Source organism: Urocampus carinirostris, chromosome 2, assembly GCF_059441175.1.
Source record: "Urocampus carinirostris isolate Australia breed hairy pipefish chromosome 2, RoL_Ucar_1.0, whole genome shotgun sequence".
NCBI lineage: Eukaryota > Metazoa > Chordata > Actinopteri > Syngnathiformes > Syngnathidae > Urocampus > Urocampus carinirostris.
The window spans coordinates 27,964,019-27,987,168 of NC_142350.1; the positions used below are offsets into that span (position 1 = coordinate 27,964,019).

The 23,150-nt window shown below is 39.0% G+C and overlaps 1 protein-coding gene across 4 annotated transcripts in view; it reads right to left on the minus strand.

Moving 5' to 3' along the window:
• Positions 1 to 23,150, minus strand: part of fhod3b (formin homology 2 domain containing 3b) — a 167,018-nt gene that overhangs the window by 138,473 nt on the left and 5,395 nt on the right. For all 4 annotated transcript variants that reach the window (XM_088326107.1, XM_088326106.1, XM_088326108.1 and 1 more), the window contains exons 2-3: positions 21,458 to 21,564; positions 6,140 to 6,204 (exon numbers count right to left, since the gene is read on the minus strand). In XM_088326107.1, the coding sequence (XP_088182233.1) occupies positions 6,140 to 6,204; positions 21,458 to 21,564 (172 nt within the window). The remainder of the gene's footprint in view (positions 1 to 6,139; positions 6,205 to 21,457; positions 21,565 to 23,150) is intronic.

The following is a 23,150-nucleotide window of genomic DNA, read 5'->3' on the forward strand; positions in this document are numbered from 1 at the left end:
GTGGGGAAAGGTGCTGTTGGGGTTCTGTAGCTAAAAGGTATTGAAACCAAATTTCATACGAGGTTGGCGTCAGGTGTGCACCAGGCTAAAAATGTATGAAATGCACGTGAATTACTTAATCACTGTTTAAGTCTGTGATTTGAAATCCGTTGCAGCTTGCACAGAGACAAAATTGAGTTTTGTTCTTTCAATAAAGTGCGCTCGGTAGTCTGGGATCTATGGTAATTTATTATTTGCAATCGCAGTCTTGCTCTCGAAGCAACTTCATATTTTCCAAACTGATCTTTTTTTACAGACATCTCCACAGCTGGTGGTTGCAAGAGCAACAATCTTAGCACCAGTCTGGCACAGTGCGTGGAAAACATTGAATCTTTGCCACTCAGACCAATTGCTTGACATTATCTCAAACCGGACATTAAAAAAAACAGCAACCGTAAAAACAAATCTTCGCCCTCACAGGCCTTTGAAGCTCACGTCGTATAAAACGACTCCAATTTTCCTTACCAGAGCGGCTCAGGACTTAAATTGGTTACATATAATCATGCACATAAACAACCCGTTCAAAAACATGACAAGGGCCACACTTCACAGAATGCATCAGCTGCAAGGAACAAAAGGAAATACACTGCTCACTGAATTCTATTTTTAGTGTCATTGTCAGCTAGAATTCTCAGATGTCATCATGCAGATCAAAACTATCAATTTGCCACATTGAATCATGTCTCGAGCTCGCATTAGAAGAGGTTGTGAAAGACAAGGCAGCTAATCCACTTTGAATATGCCGACTCTTATTAGGATTGTCGGTCTTCGGTCGAGAACATATGTTGACAGACAAAGCTGCACTTGAAAAGAGAATCCTAAAGCATTTCAGCTTTAAACTGTCAAGCACTATCGAGACTGAGGGTAAGGAGCACCTCTTGCCTTTCCGAACTCAAAACATGGTTCACAACAAACTTTCTTAAATTAAATGCCAATAAAACAGAATTCCTCCTTCTTGGCACCAAATCCACTTTATCCAAAGTAAACAATTTCTCTCTCAATATCGACAGCTCCTTAGTGTCCCCCTCCCCCCAGGTCAAGAGTCTGGGTGTCATCCTGGATAGCATGCTTACCTTCCACTCACATATCAACACCATCACCCGCACTGCTTATTTCCACCTCCGCAATATTACCAGACTCCGCCCTTCCCTCACCCCCCGCACTACTGCTATTCTCGTCCACAGTCTTGTCACATCCCGCCTTGACTACTGCAATGCTCTCCTCTTCGGCCTTCCTCAAAAGTCCCTCCATAAAATTCAGCTGGTTCAAAACGCCTCTGCTCGCATCATCACAAAAACATCTTCCCAGCAGCACATCACCCCCGTTCTCCAACAGCTACACTGGCTTCCTATTCAGCATCGCATCAGCTACAAGCTGATCCTATATACATATATGGCCATTCACAACCTGGCTCCTCCTTACCTGTCCGACCTTCTCCAGGTGCACGTCCCCACTCGCTCCCTCAGATCCTCGTCCTCCCTCCGACTGTCAGTGCCCCCTGCCCATCTGAGCACCATGGGAGCCAGAGCCTTCAGTTGCGCTGCTCCCAAGCTTTGGAACAATCTACCTCCGGACCTCCAAAACTGCACACCTCTCTCCACTTTTAAGTCCCGTCTAAAAACACACCTGTTCAGGACTGCCTACAACACATAGCTTTTCCATTTCCTATGTTTTTATGATTTTATGTCTTGCTTTTATTTATTACTTCGCTTACAACTTTTTAAATTGTATTTTTTCATTGTCTGTACAGTGTCCTTGGGTGGCCTGAAAGGCGCTTTTAAATAAAATGCATTATTATTATTATTATTATTAAGCCAAAATTTGAGAATTGTGGAGCCCAAAAGGGGGCACTATGATCAATAGATATTGTAAATATTGAGCTATATTTAAGGTTCTCCTTAAATAATACCTCCTTGGACAGGTCACCATGGTAACTTTGAAGTTAACACAGCTCTCTTCTGCTTTGTTCGCGGTAAATATTTGCTGCCTTAAAAAATAATTATAGCTTTTCCTCTTAAACTTTTAAAGGGGTAAACCAGTGTCTGGAACTCATGACAAAAAGTTACCAGACACCAGGGCAGACAACTTTGAAATGTTGCCTGCCCAACCATAAAGTTGCCTGTCCCATTTTTCACAACTTGAAACACAATAAGACGATAATTCGCAAAAAAAAACAACATTGTTGCAAAGTATTAAGGATTGATAATCAGAATATATGACAGAACGACACTTTAAAAATAAGTTTGTTATAAATCTACTTATAACATTAATTGCATGGATATGACATCGCTGTTTTCCATCTGCCATCAGTATGTACCTGTATTAACTCATCTTCATTCATGCAATGTTTGCGTTGCGTCGTCTGCTACAAGCCACTTGAACTCCTCTTTCACGATGCGTTTAATGTACATTTACGTTTTGAAGCGTCATAAATTTTGTTAGCTTCTTTAGAATACTTCTTCTGGGGCTGATGTTTTGGTTTGATTACTAACGACTTATCGATTTTTCTTGTGTTCTCAGTGTGTCTACTTTGGAAAATGATATGCAAATGCACAACCTTATAACGCTGGGGAAAGTCCGGAAGCACAAAGTTATTTAATGCAGGCTTCTGATTGGCTGCCGAGTATGCAAATTGCCACACAAACCGAAATTCCGAAATTTCCAAACCGAACGAAGATTTCGAAATTGGAATAAAGCAAACGTTTTATTTGGAAAAAAAAAAACAAAACCTAAAGATTTTTTTTTTTTCCCTTTCTCAAAACGTTGTCGGCCACCCGGGCAAAGACGTTGTGTAAGTTGTACGCCCAATGTAAAAGATGGACGCTCCGCCGTCTGGGTAAACATATGGAAATTTTACTTTTTTACCATATTTCCAACAAATTACTTGAGCAACATTGTATCTATTAAAGTTAAGTTGGTAAAAAACATACCATTAACTTTTCTCTTTTAGTGATCCCAAGAGCCAAGTAGAGAACATCAGGTTCAAAAGCGTTCTTTATTCGGCCCCCGGTGTTGTGGAATGCTCTGCCCACTGAGATTTGATCTGCAACCTCAGTGGAACTGTTTCAATCTCGCCTTAAAACACACTTCTATTGTCTAGCTAATGACTGACCTATATTTCCTGTTGACAATATTGGTGTATAATTTGTTATCACAACATCCCTTGCAGCCTGGTCATCCTGCAAGAGGGATTACCTCATGTGCGTTCCCTTCTCATGGTTTCTTCATTTTCCTCATGTTGAGGTTTTTGAGTTTTTCCTTGCCCTCATGCAGGTTTTAGATCAGTGGATGGTGTAATGATAGTCTGTGGTTTGCAATAATCTGTGGTCTGTGCAGCCCTTTGAGACTCCTTGTGATTAAGGGCTAAACAAATAAACATGACTTGACTTGACTTGAATTTTATTTCTGGGCTGTTTTTTGGTTAAGATGTTGGCCGGAACATGTTTGAGTTATATTATGTAGGCAGGTGTGTATGAGACATAATCGTAGTGATGATGAGGTAATATTGGATATTTTCAGAAGTCTTCCTATGGTGAAGGAATACATCTTTCTCAGTTATTTGCTGAGTCAATTTATACAACATTCAAAACGTGGCTATTCAAAATTCAAGCAATTAATTTTGTTTTGTCAATTGTTTATCAGAGCTGTTGATCTTGAATTGATTGTATCCTTGCATCTGATGAGAAGTGGAAATTAAAAAATGTCAATAATCAATCAATCAATGTGAGAATATCTCATGAGTGCATACGAAAGATATATTTTAAGTGATGTGTAGGAATATAATTTGGACATAAGAGCTAAATTGGCATTATACATTTCCTTTGGAACTAAACTGTAGATTTAAATGGCAGTTCAGAACACCAATAATGTTCCTCAAAATTAGATCTTTTTTTTTCTAGAAGCATTTTTGATTCATACCATTTAAGAAATGTTGTCTTTCAAGAGTCTTGACAGGCAGCAAGGATATGCTCAATGGTTCAATAAAGAACAAATGCCATACCATACCTCCAGCAAACACCATTTGTCTTGTAAGAACTATAACAACTCGCAATGATCATCTGTGTTGAGGCGGAAAATCACCTCGTAATGCTCATGGGGCTTCAGACTAAACCCTCAAGGCTGATAAAGTCAGGCTCAAATATCTGGACAGACTAATACAGTAAATGACTGTCTTGGCTGTAAGAAATAAATCAGCATGCCTCACAAGTAGTCTCAGGGCAGGACTATGGAAGGGCAACAGGTGGTTGTCAACTTAAAGAGAAAGACGCGCATCATCTACTTAGGGAAGAGCAGCAAATCTGTCTGCCTCTCTGCAGGCTTTGCTAAGCTCGGCCAGGCAACAGAAGGATAACCGAATCAGGCTCTGTGAAGGAACTACCAGGTTTCTTCTAGTTTCTGGACTACTTGATTCGCAGATAATCTGATTCTAATCGGTCACACTTTCTGTCCTGACAAAAGTATGTACACTGTATATAATACAGCACTGTTCTACAACCAGTGTGCCAGAGTATACTAGTGAGATGCGGGATCTTGTCTAGTGAGCCTCAGTAAATTTCATCCTTGCAAAGAAACATGCCATTGTTCTGAATCTTTTTTTTTACAGTGCTTAGTACTGTAACATTCATCAATTTCAGTCTGTGGTAGCAGACATTTTTATTTCTTACTCATGAGGTAGTACAGGGAAATATCTTTACTTATTTTTTGATGAATCTGTTTTAAGTTGAATGTAGTTGTTGTTTTTCTTGAAAAAAAAAACAGGATAGAAATATAGTAAAACTTGTAAAACAAGTTGAAAAATAGTAAAATCCAAACTTGCAGGAAAATAATTAACAAAACAAATAACTGTTATGCTGTCAATTTAGGCGACATGATAGTTTAACCCAATAAGACCCAGCATTGTAAAATTACATATTCTTATATTTTCCATAAATTGGTAGAAATGTTTTATTGTTGTTGACTTTAACATAGTTAATAGTTATTGGGTGTAATTGTTCAGACTAGCAATTATACTAAATAGGGCGTTTGTATTTAAGCCCAAACCACAGGTTAAGAACTTTCACAATCTACAAAACCTTGGCTAAATAATAACACTTTCAGGATTATTATTTATGTTATATACTGTAACAAGCAATCAATCATGCAAGTTATGTTTTCTTGCTGTGGTTTAAACATTTTGACGAGGAGTACAACTACCTGACCGGAGATTTTGATACCCTTAAGGATCCAGCGTTGTAATATTACAAAGTTTTACAAAGATTTTTAATTTTCATCCCCAAAGGTCTCAATAAAACCATTTACGTAGGTCAGGCGTGCCCAATTCTTCAATCGACCATGAAGAAATGAAGGACTTTCCGTTTAATTGGTTGGTAATTGCTAAGCATCAAAAAACATAAAAAACTGGTGCTAGGAAAAAAATTCAAGCACTTTTGATGTTGGTGTGTGCATCAAATTTTTTATTGACAAAAGTGTGCCTTGGCAAAACAGGTTAAGAAACACTATAATAGAGTATTGGAAAAAGGAAACGGCACATTTGTGTGTGTTCTTCCATTTGTTTGTTGCTGACATTGTAAACAAGTAGCAAATAATTAACACCGCTGTGCTTGTAAAAGTAGAAAACAAGCGCAAGGATCTGTAAAACAGGAGCATGCGCCTAAACATGGCCGTTGTTGTTATTAAAAGCTTGAGCAGCTGCTGATAGGTTCATTACACGTGTACGTGTGTGTGTATATGCATGTCACGAGCGGGCAAGTCTGCATGTGTTTTTACTCAGCGCCTTTAACAAAGGACCCTCCCATTATTCAGACACCGGGAGACCCAATAAAACAAAGTGACACAACATAGAAACTCTAAACACAGACAATGCTTCCAATCTGTGCTACATTAGCAGAGTGTCTCTGAAATCTTAGTCATTTATACCTGAATTAAGATGAGACAGTTTCCAAAAAACTGCCATTGCGCATTGTATGCAAGAGCAATAAGACAAGCTGCCGGTAATTGAGAAAGTAATGGGAGGCTCAATACTGCACTAGTGATGCAGCAAAAAAATCAATACTGTGAGGTTATAAATGCAAAGTTTGACTAGTGGCTTTACTGTACTCACCGATGCAAGCGTGGACTCTGACCGACAGCTGTGTCCGAAGTATGAGGTTGTTTTTTCTACCTCTCCTGAAAAAAACAACAAAAATAATTGTTTATTACAGGGGTCTTAAACCTAATTGAGTTTGGGTCCACTGGAGCTAATAAAAAAATTCAGCTGTCCTTAAAGGGACAATGTGTAATATTTGCCCACTCATTGTTGCTGTACTGTGTAGTGCAGGTGTCTCCAGGCTTTTTCAAGTTGAGAGCTGCTTTTTGTTAACCAATTACCGTAAAAAGCACCCATGATATGCCTAATTTAAAAAAATAACCTATCATCTTATTACAGACGCTCTCCTACTTACAAGCATTCGAGTTACGAACAACGGTACAAACGAACATTTTTCGAAAAATATCCAGACATTGCTGTAAGTTCGATTTTATATTGTGCAGCTTTATTCGAGTACAAAACAGTACTGTAGTGCTTCTTTCCGCCGATACAGGTGTGTGGCGCTGTGAGAGCTCACCCAGCTTCCACCCCGAAGGAGAAATCTGCTTCCTTTTCCTTGTTCTTGTGTAAACATATTGTACTAAATCTCCAGCGCGCTGAGATCCTTAACATCGTTAATGTTTAATATATTGTGCATCCATTCAATATGGTTGGTGTAAAGTGTAAAGAAGACATACATTCCATACAAAATATAGCACTGAAGCAACTTACGAACACATTCAACTTACGAACAATGATCCGGAACCTAACTCGATCGTAAGTAGGAAAGCGTCTGTCTTCTATTGTAAACTATTTTATTACCAGGTTAATATTTGGAAGTAGGGTTAAATAGACACAGTCAACCACTCATTTTTTTACACGAAACACCCAATGACCCAGCACTGGTCAGCTATTTTTGGATCCGATCCTTAGAGGGCACCACGTTGGAGAGCCCTGGTGTAGTGCAACCAAAAATGCTGGGTTTTTTTTCTTTCTTTTTACCCTGTTCTCCTCGTCTTTTCTTCTTTCTTTTTTATTGCTTCTTTCAAATCTTCTTTTCTTTTGTTATTTTCCCATTTTCTTTTTTTCAGCTTGAATTCTTTCTTTTTCTTCCTATTTCTGTTCTTAGAAGTAATAAGGTCCCATTTGGTCAATTTGAGTCTCCATAGTTCGATTTTTTGCTTGTGCATGACACAATACAGTGACATTTAGTACACACAACTTTCATATTAAGGCAGAGGCCTCAAACTATCATTTTGGGGCCGCAATTGGCCTCCAAGCCAAAAGTTTCACACCCCTGGTCTATTAGGACAAAACAGAATGGATTCATGAAAACATTAGTCAGAAAACTGAATAGAGTGCAGCTTTCAATGGGAATGCGAAAACCCCTAACAAAGATGGCATTTAAGGCTCTTATTTTTTCAGCTGCTAGAAAACAAAAAGAAGCAGGGGCAAGCAGCACAACAAGGTAAAGGTCTCCATGGGTGAAAATGAGGGATGGGAGCAGCTCACGGGTCAACTCCGCCCACAGTGTTAATGGAGACACGCAAAGACTCCCTCTCCGTCCTGTCAACGGCTTACAATGTCTGAGTGACAATCAAAGAGAAAGATGCCAGCGCTTTACCACAATCCTTTTCACTAAAAAGCCTTTGCTGTAATTCATTTCTGAAATTTGTGTTTTGGAAGCCGAGCTGCTTCTCTAAATGCTAAAATAAAATAAAGATAGATAGATGGATACTTTATTCATCCCCGAAGGGAAATTCACATTTCCAGCAGCATCCCTGAGCTGAGAACAATACAATAATAAAGCAAAAAGAATACAATATACAAATACCCAGTGTGACGTGCAAATGCCCACTGTAGCGTGTTATATAGAATAACTAAATAGTGCTACACAGAATACATATTGCAATAAGATTCGGTAATATGCAATGTAGGTGGTGTGGTTTACTGTGGGCTTTTACTCTGCCGGGTAGAGTTAAAGAGCCTCATGGCATGAGGAAGAACTAAAATCAACTATCAACCGATCAATTAGATAGAGATCTTTTTTACCCCTTTTTGTCTTTAGCTCAATAATTAAAACATCAACTACACATTGTAGGAATTATGTCTGTACATGTAAAACAGAAAACGTCTTATTTATGTCTATCTATCTATCCAGCCTGGTCATATCCCTCGAGAGGGGTGATCGACAGCAAGACAAACACATACAAAAACAAAGAAAATAAAAAAGGGAAAAAGTAGCAAAAAACACAAACAAAAACCTTTGGACCATGGCCAACCCAAATGCCCAAACACCCAAACGAGTTAGGCACCTCGGCACCCAAGTTGGTCACGCTTTGGTCCCTTCAGATGAAATGGGACACAAGAAACCGACCATGTCACTCGGATCACGGTGACACAACACACTCTTCTGTTCAACAGCAGGACCTGACAACTTTAACTGGTTTACCCCTGCCGTATAGTACAGGTTCCCTGCCCATCCCTTAGAACACGTCTAAACATCCCACTATACTTACACAACACCTCTCCACTCATTCCTATCACCAACAAGAGCTCTAACTTCCACTATATTTAGACCTCTTTCCTGACCTCTTAGACCTCTTACGATTAAATATGGTAAGACCCAAATAGCCATAATACCATAATTTTTTTAATTTTTTTGAGAAAGAGAGCCATACCAGATATTTTAAGACAAATTTCAGCCATACTGACTCTCCAGACAAAATCTAATTTTGTAGCACTTTTTATTTGATTGTGATATAAGAATAATGCCTGTGTCCATATGAACAAATATATCACTTGAAACTTGCCTCCCTCCCACAATTATTTAAGACTGTTGAGGCTCTTGATAATATTTAAAACACGGTGCAAGCAGTGTTTATTTGTAAAAATGTCACAAAATACTGCAAGCGAAGATACTGACGTATTTACCTTTGTTGCAGAAGGCGCTGGGCACAGAGAACTGTGCTGTATGCATAGCCCCGCCCACCCCTACTGCTCACCCTTTCAAATTGTTGTGTGTGCTTGGCTAGCATTGTGAGTACTTGCAGTTTGTTGTGTGGGTTTTTATCATAAAGTGTCTTACCAGTGAAGCGAAATTGTTTAATGAGCTTCCATGTAAAAGTTTCCTTGCTACGTACTACTGAAACGTCTGTTGGTGTGAAACCCTAACTGTAAACTGAAGTGGAGCATATGGGCTTTATATACTGGACCGAACTACACAGTATAAGCCCTATGTTAGCAACCGTGCACTAATCTCAATTTTGTACTTCTCAAATTTATGCTTCAGATGAGATTTGCAAGAATACAATTTTATCTCCGAGCCATATGTACTCATGAAAGAGCCATAAGTTACCGCCCCTGTTGTAGGACATTAAAGTTCCTTACTGGCTCTCCTGGTAGGTTCATAGGGGGTCCACTTGAAAGCAGGTCAAACTTGTTCAATGACATCTTCTGCCACATCTTGTGAATTTCCCTGCGGGGATGAATAAAGTATCTATCTATCTATCTATCTATCTATCTATCTATCTATCTATCTATCTATCTATCTATCTATCTATCTATCTATCTATCTATCTATCTATCTATCTATCTATCTATCTATCTGTCTATCTGTCTGTCTGTCTGTCTGTCTGTCTGTCTGTCTGTCTGTCTGTCTGTCTGTCTGTCTGTCTGTCTGTCTGTCTGTCTGTCTGTCTATCTATCTATCTATCTATCTATCTATCTATCTATCTATCTATCTATCTATCTATCTATCTTCTGAAGTTGTGGGGTTGTCCTGTTAATTTAGGAACCCATCTGTTATGAATTCACCTTGCCATCTCACTAATTGAAACAATTTTTTTTGCTCCATGCTGTTTGCTGCCAATATTTTTAAACATAGCAACCACACCAGCATTTCCTTGTAACACAGAGGTCCAATTAAAGCTGATTGCTACTTACTATGCTTTGATAAACATCATCGTCTTAGCTTTCAGAGACTTTCATTTTCCTTTTTAATCCTTTTTTTCTCAGCCTGTCTTCTCATCCCCGTTAAATATTGTTCATGGGGTCACAGGGGGGTTTGCAACACTTTGTGTTTACACTCCATACTCATTCTCTCAGCTATGCATGTGCAATGCGAATATGCTTTATCACCGAGCGCACACACTGTCGATGAGAGTGCCGCTGCCCCCTAATGTATTGGAGGTGCAATTGCACTTTATTTCAAGACAGTTAAAAAAAAGGTTTCTAACGTCAAAAGTGGCGCCCTTGGTAGAGTATCCCCACTATTGTAGAACCACTAGTTTATCAAAATGTTTTTGTTTTTGTATTTCTTTGCCTTAATGAAAGCAGCATTATTGATTTGAAATGTTTTCTGTGTGTTGTGTATTATCACAGTGAATGCCGAATCGTTGATCACTCGAAATGTTCCTTATTTCAAAATGAATGTTGCTATTCCCACAGTTACATCCACAAAGCCTTTTCTCTTTAAGGAGCGTATTCTAGACCAATTTGAACGACTTACAGAAGTCCTCATTAGGGCAAAAAAAATTAAAAAAATTATCCAAACAAGCCAAGTAAACACAACTCTAATGAAAAGCGCAGCAGATACAGTTACCGTCAATACACTGCTGACAAAAAAGCTTTTCTGCTTCCTGTACAAAAGCCTGTGAGAAACCTCCGACTGGCACGGCACCAAGTAGAAGTCTGTTAGTGACACTCAAACAGCGGTGGGCCTGCCAGTAAAGGGAAAAAAACTCAGCTCACAGGCCAGATCAGAACTGCTCAGTTCATCCAAGCTGACATTTTTCCGGCTCCAGTCAGTGGGGGACTAGTCCTGGGGTGCTCATAAGTAAATACTGTAGTTACAGTTACTAGTTATTTTCATTTAGAAAGTAATTGCATTTGTTTTTGTTGCACTTCAAGTGTAGGATGAATCTGTTGCTGGTGACGTGCAATAATTACAGTATTTACATTCACGATTCACGGATCCCTTATTCACTAGGGTCGTCGGGGCACCAGTTTCTGAGGTGTGTCTGGGGCAAATACAGCGCTCATCCCTTTCGAAGACGTTTTTAGGGTAGGGACTTGCTCTCCCAAACGAAACACATACTACTAGTTTCGATGGTTACCGGGAACAAGATAAACCTCCTGATCTGACTCTGCTACAGCACCGTCACCATCTGGTATTACAATGTTCCATAACACAAAAAAGATCAAAGAGAAAGATACCAGTCTGTTCTTTTGCTCAAAAAATTTCAAATTCTTTGACATACGAGAACTTTTTTTCTAAAGTGACGGAACTAGCTACTTTCCCTGGTAACTAGTTACTTTGACTGTAGACTAAATTGGTTACTAACCCAAGTACTTTTTGGAAGAAGTAGTGAGTACAGATGCTGCCCTACCTACGAACGAGATACGTTCCGGACGATCGTTCGTAAGTTGAATTAGTTTGTAAGTTGCTTCAGTGGTATATTTTGTATGTTTAAGGTTTATGTAAGTATGTTTAAGGTTTGTATAAGTAACTTGTATTGTTTTATACGGAAAAATAAACATTTCATAAAATAATATGCTCTTTAAAGATAAATAAAGTTATGTTTAACTTACTTTTGGAAGCTGGGCTTCAAGAGCTGTGGTAGAAAGTGGCCGAAAAAAAGCGTTCCAACCATTTTCTCAACTGCATCCAGCTTTCTTATTCCACATTCGTTTCTAAAGAAACGGATCGCCTCTTCTTTACACTTCACACCAACCATTTTGAATGGATGCATGAGATATCAAACAATAAAAATGTCAAGGTTCTTAGCGCGCTGGAGATACAGTACAGTATGTTTACACACGAACTAGGAAGAGAAAGCAGATTTCTTTTTCAGGGTGGATGCTGGGTGACCTCTCAGTGCGCCACACGCTGGTAACGGCGGAAAGAAGCACTACAGTAATGTCCTGTACTCGGAAAAAGGTGCACAATACAAAATATAACTTACAGCAATGTCTGGATATTTTTCGACATCCCCCCAAAAATGTTTGTTTTTACCGTTTTTCATAACTCGTATGTTCGTAAGCAGGGGAGCGTCCGTATCTATAACTCATTACTTCCTTAAAGTAACGTGCACAACACTGCTCGTTACCAAGAATTGCATTCCAGGTACGCGTTCCCTTACTTACTCTAAACACTGGTAAGGGGCGTATAATAGCCTGCAACAGGCTGATGTGAGACAGGAGCAACATCTGGAGAGATGACATGGCAAACGGGAACTTGCAGCGAAAAGGGCAAGCAGGGCTTCTGCTTTCCGTCGGTTTCGCTGCAACCGTATCCCTTCGCAGCATCTGAGGCTCCGCAGACCCCACGCGCTCATTATCAAATCAAACAAACACGGACAAACTATAAGAAAGGCCCACCCCTTGTTCAATTAAAATTGAAAAACGGGCACTCCGACAAAGATCACAGCATGTTGAGGTGAAGACCAAAGTGATGAACTTTATGTGGTCCCTCATCAAATTTTATTTCTTTTTTGATCCAACATTTTTTAATATGTACTCAGGTGATGGCTACTAACACAATGCCAAGGCTCAATTAAATATAATTGTTGATTCTCAGAGTTCACCGTTCTCGGAAAAAAAAAATCATTATTGGTTTTATTATAAATCTGTCGGGGAAAAGAAACGTCAAGATTTATGGTTAGATTTATTGCATGACTCATTTGGTAAACATTAAATACAACAAGCAGGGTTTATTAAAGTCGAGTTTGCACAAACAAGAATCAAGTTGCACTGGCCCTATTACACCAACATGACATGCTTGCAAATTACTCACCAGGGATCTACAATTTAAAGACAGTTATCAATGTCGTTGACCATCAGTGTTGGAATGAAATGATCCAAAAAAACGTAAGTTAACAGTTATGTGATTGTAACGGGCAACCTATTAGGGATGGAGACTCTGGTTCTTTTTAGAAAACTGGCTTTTTCAGTTAAGCTCCCAAGGGGCTCTCAAGATTTTGTTGTTGCTTTAACCGATATACTACCAATAATAATTTGAAGTTATGCATGAATAAGAAATGTATTATACATCTATACTATACTATACTATACTAGACTAGACTAGACTAGACTAGACTAGACTAGACTAGACTAGACTAGACTAGACTAGACTAGACTAGCCTTTGTAGGCCTGTGTTGATCATTTCTACCTTGCCCTGTTGTGGATGGACATTTTCGAAGTGGAAGGAGGAATCAGCCTATTGTGGACCTCTAGAGTTGGAGGAGTTGTTTACCGGTAAAACTGACACTGGGGATGAAGATTTGATTGGATTAATTCATTTGGAGTGAAGCTGATAGTTTGGTAAGCATGATTTTTGTGATAAACTTATCTGAATAACTCTTAATATGTCACGTCGTTACGTGTTTTTAGATAAGCGTGTTTTAAGATATGCATGTACGTTTAAAACTAGTATACTGTGTTCTCTATTTTATTTTTATTTTAAATTGCCTTTCAAGATGAGTTATGTATTTGGTGTTGGACTTGATCGTATACAATTCCCACAAAATGTGTATTATACTCCAAATGTGACTTATGTTTTTTTCCTTCTTAACTATGCGTTTTTTGGCTGGTGTGACATATACTCGGGAGAGATTTATAGTCCAGAAAATACGGTGTATACGGTAATTTGTATCTAGACTAATTTTTGATGACAGTAACTGAGTTACCTTTGAATTAGAGTAACGAGTATCTGTAACAATTACTATTTTTCAGTATAGCGCCGAACACTGTTAACATGTAAACTCTATCATGAAAACAAACAACGATTACACTCCACCACTCTGTTAATGAATCTTTTAAACAGCTCTGAATCCAACCAAGCCAAGTGCTATTTTATTTCCTCCATTGATGTTTAAGTTTCACAAGCGAAATTGCATTCTTCCCCTTCCAAATGAAATCCAATGCGCCCTTGAGTCCAAGTGGGTCAAGAGAGAGTTAAAAATATTGAAAGCAGAGCAGGGAAAACATGACAAGAAACTTCTCAGGTGAAATGGAGATTTTAATATGCCTGACTCATGAAAAATGTCCCAAAATATCCCAAACACTCAATTGTTCAAGAACGGAAACCAAACATGCCGCCTTTTACATGATGTGGTTGAGTCATGGCGTGCTAGCATGTACCTTCATTGCTTTGAGCTTGGAGTTTTATTAAACTTAAAATGTTTGGGGTGAATGTGGGAGGAAGCCAGACTAACCCCACAACCACGGACTAACCACTAGTTCAACATGTTGTCCATATGTATGATGAAGGTCTCTTAGTTTTTTTTCCACCATGTGTCCTGCCTCAAAAGTCATACAAGCTGAAGAAATATAGGGGAGACCTGGTACAGATGTAACACAGGTTGCTTTCTCCTTCCCCATTTTATTATTTTCTTTGCTAGACCTTTAAAATTTGTATTCATGGTTTAACAATGTCCTGTATATTGTCTGTATGACTAACACTCGGGAGAGAAGAGGGTATGTTTTAATGCTGCTTTATTGTACATCCAATCTGATCGGCATCTCACAACATACTGTCTCTGGGAATGGGCATTACCTGTAATGTCCTAAGTTGTTTCTTACTAGGATTTCTACATCTCCTACTTTGAGTTAGTTTCCCAAATTTGGTTGAACAATATACATAATAACATCAATAACTGCTTCTTAAACAAAAAAAGTTATATCAGGTCCATTCTTACTGGTCTTCTGATTATGCGCCTTGATCGAGTCAAATTAGGAGTCCCTGAAATGACCCTAACATGGGATCGATTTCTTCTAAGACTTCCTGTGGGCATCTCAATGATGCGGAACCTTGGTGACCGGGCTGGGCCTGTCCTGACCCCAGGTTGGGCTGTGTTCTTCACCCAGACTCACTGTCTTGTGCGTAGCCCCTGTCTCTACTGTGCGTTTTGTCTTTTGTTGAAACAGGATACTTGATTCTCCTTCATTTGTTGATCTTTCTCTTTGAAAGCTTGTAGGTTGGGACCCTCAACTTTTAACACAGGCACATTAGTTCCACCTATTAGTTCCTACCAATATTCCCACACATGGTACCTTAATTCTTCTTTTACACGTAGACATCAGTAGAGTGCTTAGTAGCTCCAAAAGTCTGTGAACGTTTCTCAAACATAGAAATACACTGTATTACAACTGTGAAATAATAGACTAATTCATCGATATTAAAAAATAGCCGTTTTTGCAGATGCACTGTTCTTCATTATTCGGAACATTCCACTATTATTATAACTTGGGCCAGTCTTTAAGCACTACGTTGTAAATTAAAAAAAAATATCTGCCTTCTTTTATCCTGATTGTCTTTATCTTTTCTTTCTCTTTAAAGTCTTTATTTACCCAGGAGTGCTATTTACAATCTGATTGCATAAAATATTTTACAACGTTGATATCAATGACAATAAAGAGAAATCAATTAAATCAAATTATAAAATCAGTACTGTTGGGAAGACCGGGTGCAATTGTAACACATTTTCTTTCTTCCTCCCCGTTTATGATCTTTTGTGCTAGACCTCTCAAACATTAGGGTCATTTCGGGGACCACTAATTTGATTTGAACAAGGTGCATAATCAGAAGACCAGTGAGAATGAACTTGTAATAATTTGACGCAGTTGTTGATGTTATTAATGATGTTGTTAAAATTAATGTGGGTATCTCACTCAAAGGGAAGATGTAGAAATATTTATAGGAACCAATAGGCAGAACTAATGTGCCTGTGTTAGAATGTTGACTAAGGATATTGATACCAATGAAAATAAAGACATCCATCCATCCATTATCTGCACCGCTTATCCTGAGTAGGGTCGCGGGGGTGCTGGAGCCCGTCCCAGTTATCTTCTGGGCATCTGTGGTCTGTGCAGCCCTTTCAGACTCTTTGTGATTAAGAGCTAATCAAATAAACATGACTTGACCTTACTATTTTTTTCTGCCTACTTCTTTCTATACTGATAGTCATTTAACTTTCCTTTCCCTTTAAAGTCTTTGTTACATGTTTACCCTGCAGTGCCATGTTCAATCTTGTTGCATATGATGTTTCGCAACGTTGATGTCAATGAGAATGAAGACAATTCAATTCAAACAATAATACTATGGGGGCTCAATTAAACCATCAGACCAAGATCCCTTAAATGCCACACTGACTACCTTAAGCTGTGCACATGTGTCTGAGCGCATGCTTGGCCTATACGCTCCATTTATAACTCAAAGTGGCGCTGCGTTGTGATGGGCTGCAGGATTTACGAGACTTGCTCTCCTGCAGCTGAGCTCCGAGCACCGGTGTGGAAGTGATTACAGCCCATAAGCTCTTGTGATATAGATATGTCCTGGCTCAGTCACGAAGAGCGGACTCTAATCTGATTGTGAACACCCGAGGTATGACATAGGCAACCCTGGAATGTAACCTGTGATTAATATCAATTACAATTACATTTAATGGAAAACTGAAAAAGACAGAGTTTAAAAAAAAAAAAAAGTATGCTAGTTACCTTTGTTTTCTCGTGCAATTGTGCGACACACAGTGTTTGTCAACCTTTTCTTGGCAAATATTTTTTTGGGGCCAAGTATTCCCTACCCCTAGCAATGCTTCTTTGAGGATATTTGATATTGTACACTGAGAGAGAGAGAGAGAGAGAGAGAGAGAGAGAGAGAGAGAGAGAGAGAGAGAGAGATTTAATCAGAATCAATCACCTTTATTGTCATTATGTTGCAAATTTGAAATTAGGATTGCACTCCAACTAGCAAAGTATAAAGTATGAATAAATAGAAAAATATTATGTATCCAGCTTTAATATAAACTATTCACTTTTAGCTCAGGAGGTAGAGTGCTCGTCTTGGGATCAAGGGATCCCAGTTCGAATCCCGGCCCGTCCGTGTTACATGTCGAAGTGTCCTTGGGTAAGACACTGAACCCCTAATACCCCCAATAAGCAGGTTAGCGCCTTACATTGCTGCAAGGCCGCTATTGGGAAATGTGGAGCATATTGTAAAGCGCTTTGGGAAGTCATTGACTTGAAAAGCGCTATATAAATGCAGATCATTTCATTTCATAGAATAAAAAACCTATTCACAACCGAATATTGCACTTTAAACAGAGATTTTGCTCGTAAAACCGTAGTATTGCACCTACAACCGAGATATTGCACCTAAAATGTGTTCCAAAACTGAGGTTTAAGTGTGTTGATAGCTTTTAAGAACAATCTAACCCTCAGTCTGTTCATCCAGGCCATGTGGGATCAGAACTGTCAGCTCGATGGTAAACGTATTCATGTATTTATGCTTGTTATTAGGCTTGAGGAATAAATACATGTAACAGTGTTACGTAATCAGGATACAAAAAAATTGAATTGTATTACGTTATAGTTACATAAAAAAGGCGTCATCAAATTACAGGTATATTTTGTAAAAATAAGAACTACTTTGCAGGATTACAACTTTATTTACAAGCATTGGTATGTTGCACACTACAGGGGACAATATTGAAGTTAGTTTTCACTACATTTATTTTTTTTGCCCGTTCTCATTTGCATTGTTTATATTTGCCATGTTCATTCGTTACTGCATCTCTCTTGGCGGTCCCATTCAGATTCCACACACGCAGCACACTCAGGACTTTACCCCGCCTCCACACACGGAGCTGCCCACTGTGCCTGACTACAGAACATGACTGCATGACCAAAGACGTCGCCGCAAAACTTCATGCACTCATTCACGTGTGCTTTTCATTTACATATACATAATGCATTCATACATTAATTTTGTCTATCATAATTTCAATTACTGAGACTAGGGAAATGGGAGAAATGAAGTCCCAGAGTGTTGGAAATTTGAAAGTGAACACTTCATGTGTTTAAACCAATACTGGGTTCTTGATGTGCTCTTAATTTAAACTAAAACAGAGCATATTTTATCCACTATGCAAAATGTAACATTTTATTTTTCCTCAATAGACTATAATATGGGGTTAAAATGTGCGCACTTTTTATTTGGCTGACAAGCAACCTGATCTCGTTAAACTCTATTTCTTTCTCAAGGTTACATTGTTCATAAATATTCCACAAAATTTAGTAATATAATTCATATTTATTTTATCTTTTATGAGCACATGTGGTATAGGTGTAATCCAAAAGTAATCGAAAGTAATCAAGTTACATTCGTTATTGTATTCGGATACCGTTACTGATTCCATTTTTCAACAGGTAATAAGTGACTGTAACTGGTTACATTTTTAAAGTAACCCTCTCAACCCCGCTTATGATCAAATCAATATTGTTATCTTTACCACTAGGAGGCACTAAATAATGCACAAAGTCCCTTCATTGTGTATAACTCGCACAGAAAAAACAGCGATTAACATTTTAAGTACTTTAGAGACGTTTTTTTTGTATACGAGACTCGTAAAACTGAAAGGCCTCATCAGCTGTAATAGTCATCAAATCAACAACAGAACCAAAGCACGCAGGGGCGGTGTTGTTGGTGTACTCTTGTACGAATCATTGCCATAAAAAGCCAGGAGGTCTACTGCCCTATTTTTACCAGATAATTGGCTGGCCACCTTCATTGCAATCCCCTTTCCCGGCCCCCCCTAGCCCGCTCAGACGACACAGCACCGGTTTAATGACACAAATCCATGCCAGCTCGTGCCAGCTGGCAAGACTCGGACCACTTCAAGTTCGCGGTTCTCACCAGCTAAGCTAAGCGCCCGAGCATTTCACTTGAAGACGGTCGTCTGGAGAGCAGCATGCGAATTCCGCGTTAGATAAATAAATCCTGTGCGTGTTTGCGGTTCGGCTGACCAGAAGAGGCACATGCCAAACTCAGAGTTTTGATCCTCTATACGAGTCAATGCGTCAACACAATCCGCGGTGTACGAAACATATGGAGTCCATAAAGAACCTGGCTTCAAAAAGTGTATGAAAAACATAAATACAATTTTGACTTTTTTCTTCTTCCTCCAGGTTTCAAAAGTATGCTAAGACAAAAAGTTATTAGACGTCGTGTGCTGGAGTCAGTTCTAATGAGAGCTCTGAGGTAACGGAGTCCTGATGAGGGCAATTATTCAAGAAACGTGTCTAAAACTCTAAGTGCTAGCAATGACATCACCGCTGACCTACGGCCAAGCATTTTATTGGATGTGGACTCGTGGGGGTCCTGCAAACATTTAATTGTCTTGTTTTTATTTTACCCTTTAGAGAAGCCCTACACTATTTATACATGGTTCATTCTTACTATACAGTGCCATTTCAGCATGGTAACATTCAATAAAAAATGTAAAATATTCATTGTTTTCAACATCTGAAAGAGAAACTTTCAAACAATAAGAGAAATGTTTTTGGTCGAGCTCAGGATATAAGACTGTAACATAATTTTTTGAACAATTACTTCACACATGACAAAGGCTAAATGTCCACCCTGTTATGGAACAATGTCATTCCTATTGGTAACACTTTTAAATGCACAGTTACAGTAATATTTGCATTTTCCAAGAGCCTACAATGTCTCTAATTTCACCCTGCAAGGATATTTTAGGAAAGTATTCATAAAAAAGCAATATACTGAATGAAGCCATGTTCTGTTTCAAGGCATAATGTACTAATGTACAATCCATAGCAGTAACAGGACGGCAGTAATGTGATGAAAAACAAGCTAGTACACATTGAATACTGTGAACTATGTTTGACATTTTTATTAACCATATTATCAAAATTACAAAAAAAATATTGGTTCCCACTGTAATTAAGGGTAACAGGGGGGAATTGTCATGCTTTTCCTCATCAGTAAACCATAATAAAACATTGAATAAAGTAGAGTGGTACTTTCTCTTGTTGTCTTCTAATGATTTCACACTGGGACACAACATATTTTAGAGATTTTAAACATGAAAATGTGCTAATAACTGATATTGACATTTGGTGAGGACTATTAGCATTAAGGCAATACAGAAATTATGAAAAACCATTAGTTTATGAGATCTTTGAAACAGAAGTCCATTAAACACATTGCATTAATAATAATATCTGATATCTACTCTTTTGTCGTGATAACAATTTTTGTCATATCGCTAACGCCTGCACTTAACAGAGTCTTCTCCTTTTATGGCCGTGAAAGTATAGCAATTCGTTTCTGTAAGCCCCTACTAAAAAAAAACTCCTCCTGGAGAGGGATGGCCACTGCCAGGCTGTCCTTCCCCAAGACACACCACCTGCAGGGGTGCACTGACAACCAGGCGATTGACTAGACCAAAGTTGAATACGGGTCAACGAGGAAGAAAATGTAGCCAGAGAAATTAGCATGTGGATAAGGCATTAGATAAGCCAGATGGGTTTCCATGAATAATTATGAAAGGAGTTACCCAACCTTGGACAATAAGCAGTCCAAATAAAAGCATACTGTACTCTGATTTCCGTGTGCGTTTAAGTGGCCTACAAAACCCCCAAAACAGCAAAATTCTTACTTTAAACGGATTATTTACTTTCCGTAACTCGCGAACTAGTCTAAGAATCCTTTTTATAAACCCCTGCCAAAAATGGGGCTTAATTAATCATTTTGCGGAAACTTTGTAAACAGACATTGAGCAGCAAAAATAGCAAGATCACTGTCATGAGATGAGCACAATGGAGGGTGCGTACACCTTTTTCATGGCCAAATTTAAGACCTTTTTAAGTACTTTCAGGGCTAATTTTCCAGTTTCCCCAGTACCATTAAAAGAGGAAATTTGGTGTGCATCAATCTACAGCACTGCTATTTGAGGTGACCGAGCGCTGCCCACAGGAAAAAGAAACAAATCGTAAGTCAAACTTTAAACCAGCAGCTGAATGGGCATGAATATGAAACTGAGTTTATGTGCTCAGTTTTATGAGTGTTTGCTGCTCTCTCTGTTTGGTTTATGTCGTATCAAACTTTCCTGCTATTTTCACATCAGACAACACTCGATGACGGCATTAAGTTCTGAATCACCTGTCCTAGTGCACTTCTAGCGGGCGATGATACTTTACATGATAAACTGCAATTGCATCTGCCTTGTCAGAGTCATTTTCAAGCCGACTTCATCATTTTATATTTTTTTTAATTTTTTCTCAGTTTAATGTGTTGTAAGTCGAGTCGGACTGCCGAAAACATGGCAAAAATGTCAAGCGTTTTCAAGCACTTCACCAAAACCGTCAAGTAGCTTCCTGACATAAAAGCACATTAAAATTTAAGCATTTTCCCAGATTTCAAGCACCCCTACAAACCCTGTCAATGAGAAGGACACACATTTGAAGAAACTGTGCAATACCGTGACAGTGGCCACATTATAAGCATCGAAATAAGAGGGAAAGCACACAGACAAAGAACATGATCTTACCCTCCTTCCTCTTGAAATCCCTCCAGTTCATCTTTTTGCTCTGCCAACGTCGACTCCAAGTCCAGATAGCTTCCATTGTGAGACAGTTGAAGTGCGCAGTCATCCGGCTAGAGAAGAAAGAAAGAAATATTAAATATGACTATTGTGCGCTCGGATATTTAGGATACAATTCAAATTATGTCAGTAGTTTTTTTACAAATAGTGCTTTAAGTGCCTTGAACTGTCATTCCGAGAAAGCCCAGTCAAAACAATATTAGATGTCTATATCCGTCAATGGCTGAGAACGAGTTCACACAATCAAAGCAAACATTTGTATTTGAAAAAATAACATAGAACATGAACGTATAGCAGTCAGACCACAACTTCATGCTTGAATACTAAAGCACATTCAAGTGGAGTGTCTGCTCTCTCCATCATGTAAGTAATGACATTTCCAAATGTTTTCTATCTGTCTCTTCATCCACCAGCAGACCCTCCATCTCCTGATTTGCTCCCTCTCCACTGAATTATGTCATTGACCTATTCCTGTCACCAATGTACCGTCTGGCCTCTAGGTACACTTATCATGTGTGCTCCATGTAAACTATTTTGTATTGGAAGTTCCTGCCGATGTCAAGTGAGGACTCTTATCAGCGCCTGTCATCACTTAAAATGACAAATTAGAGAGCAGCTCGGCGGTGCGGTGTCTCTTATCTCTCGTCTTTCTCCGTTTGATAAACTGGGGCTTTGTTTCCACCGGTCGATCGCAGCGCCTAAGATTCGCGGCGATGGTGACCATCGTATGATGGTTGCTGCTCCTGCCCCACAGTAAAAAGTAGCTGACCCAAAGAGGCAGAGGGAAGTAAAACCAGCGAGGAGGGTTAAGCCGAACAAACACAGATGAGAGCGTCTCTCCAGACTGCAAATTACAGACTAACACATGCAGACGTACACAACAAAGTTGGGCTGACACTTTTTATGCCGGGTGACTAACTTGCAACATAAACCTGAGTGACAGTCACATGAAACGTCCCATTAAGAAGACACTAAAAATGGGAGAAATTTTGATACCACCCGACAGGTTCACCAAGCACGAATGTCCCCCTGAATGAAAAGTTCAGTATTGTTTGCCACCACTAGATAGTGCTATCACTTCGTTCATGAATGAGCACCACTGCTTCTTACGGCAAAAACGCGATGCTATGTTGGTTGGTTTTGATTTCCATTTTTCACATTGGTATGTTTCTTTTTTTTTATTTAGCCGAGCACTAGGGGGGCTTGCGGCAAAAATAATCATTCCTATTTCCGAGCTTGCGCACAGCAACTGCTTTGAGGGAAGAGGGGGCGGAGCTTATTTGGCCAAAATCACCATTCCCCATTGCTCACACATAAATTATGCAAATTCGCTCAAATCAAGTTGATTTTTCGGCCCGGCCTGGGCCTTAATACCCGCAGGTAACATCTGGCTGGGCTGGGTTTTTTAGGCCCGATTTTACCTCCACTTCTATTTAACTTTTCCTTAAAGTGACAATGTGTAATATTTAGTGGTACAAAAAACGTTTAACCAGTTAAAAAAACACTGATTTGAATACTAGGCAAAAATACTACTAATGTGATTTTTTATCAAAAAAAGAATGGCGGTTGATAAATTAGTATTTCTTTAACATAGTGGAATCCCTACTTGGGTTGCCGTAATGTTTGTCTGGCAGGATCC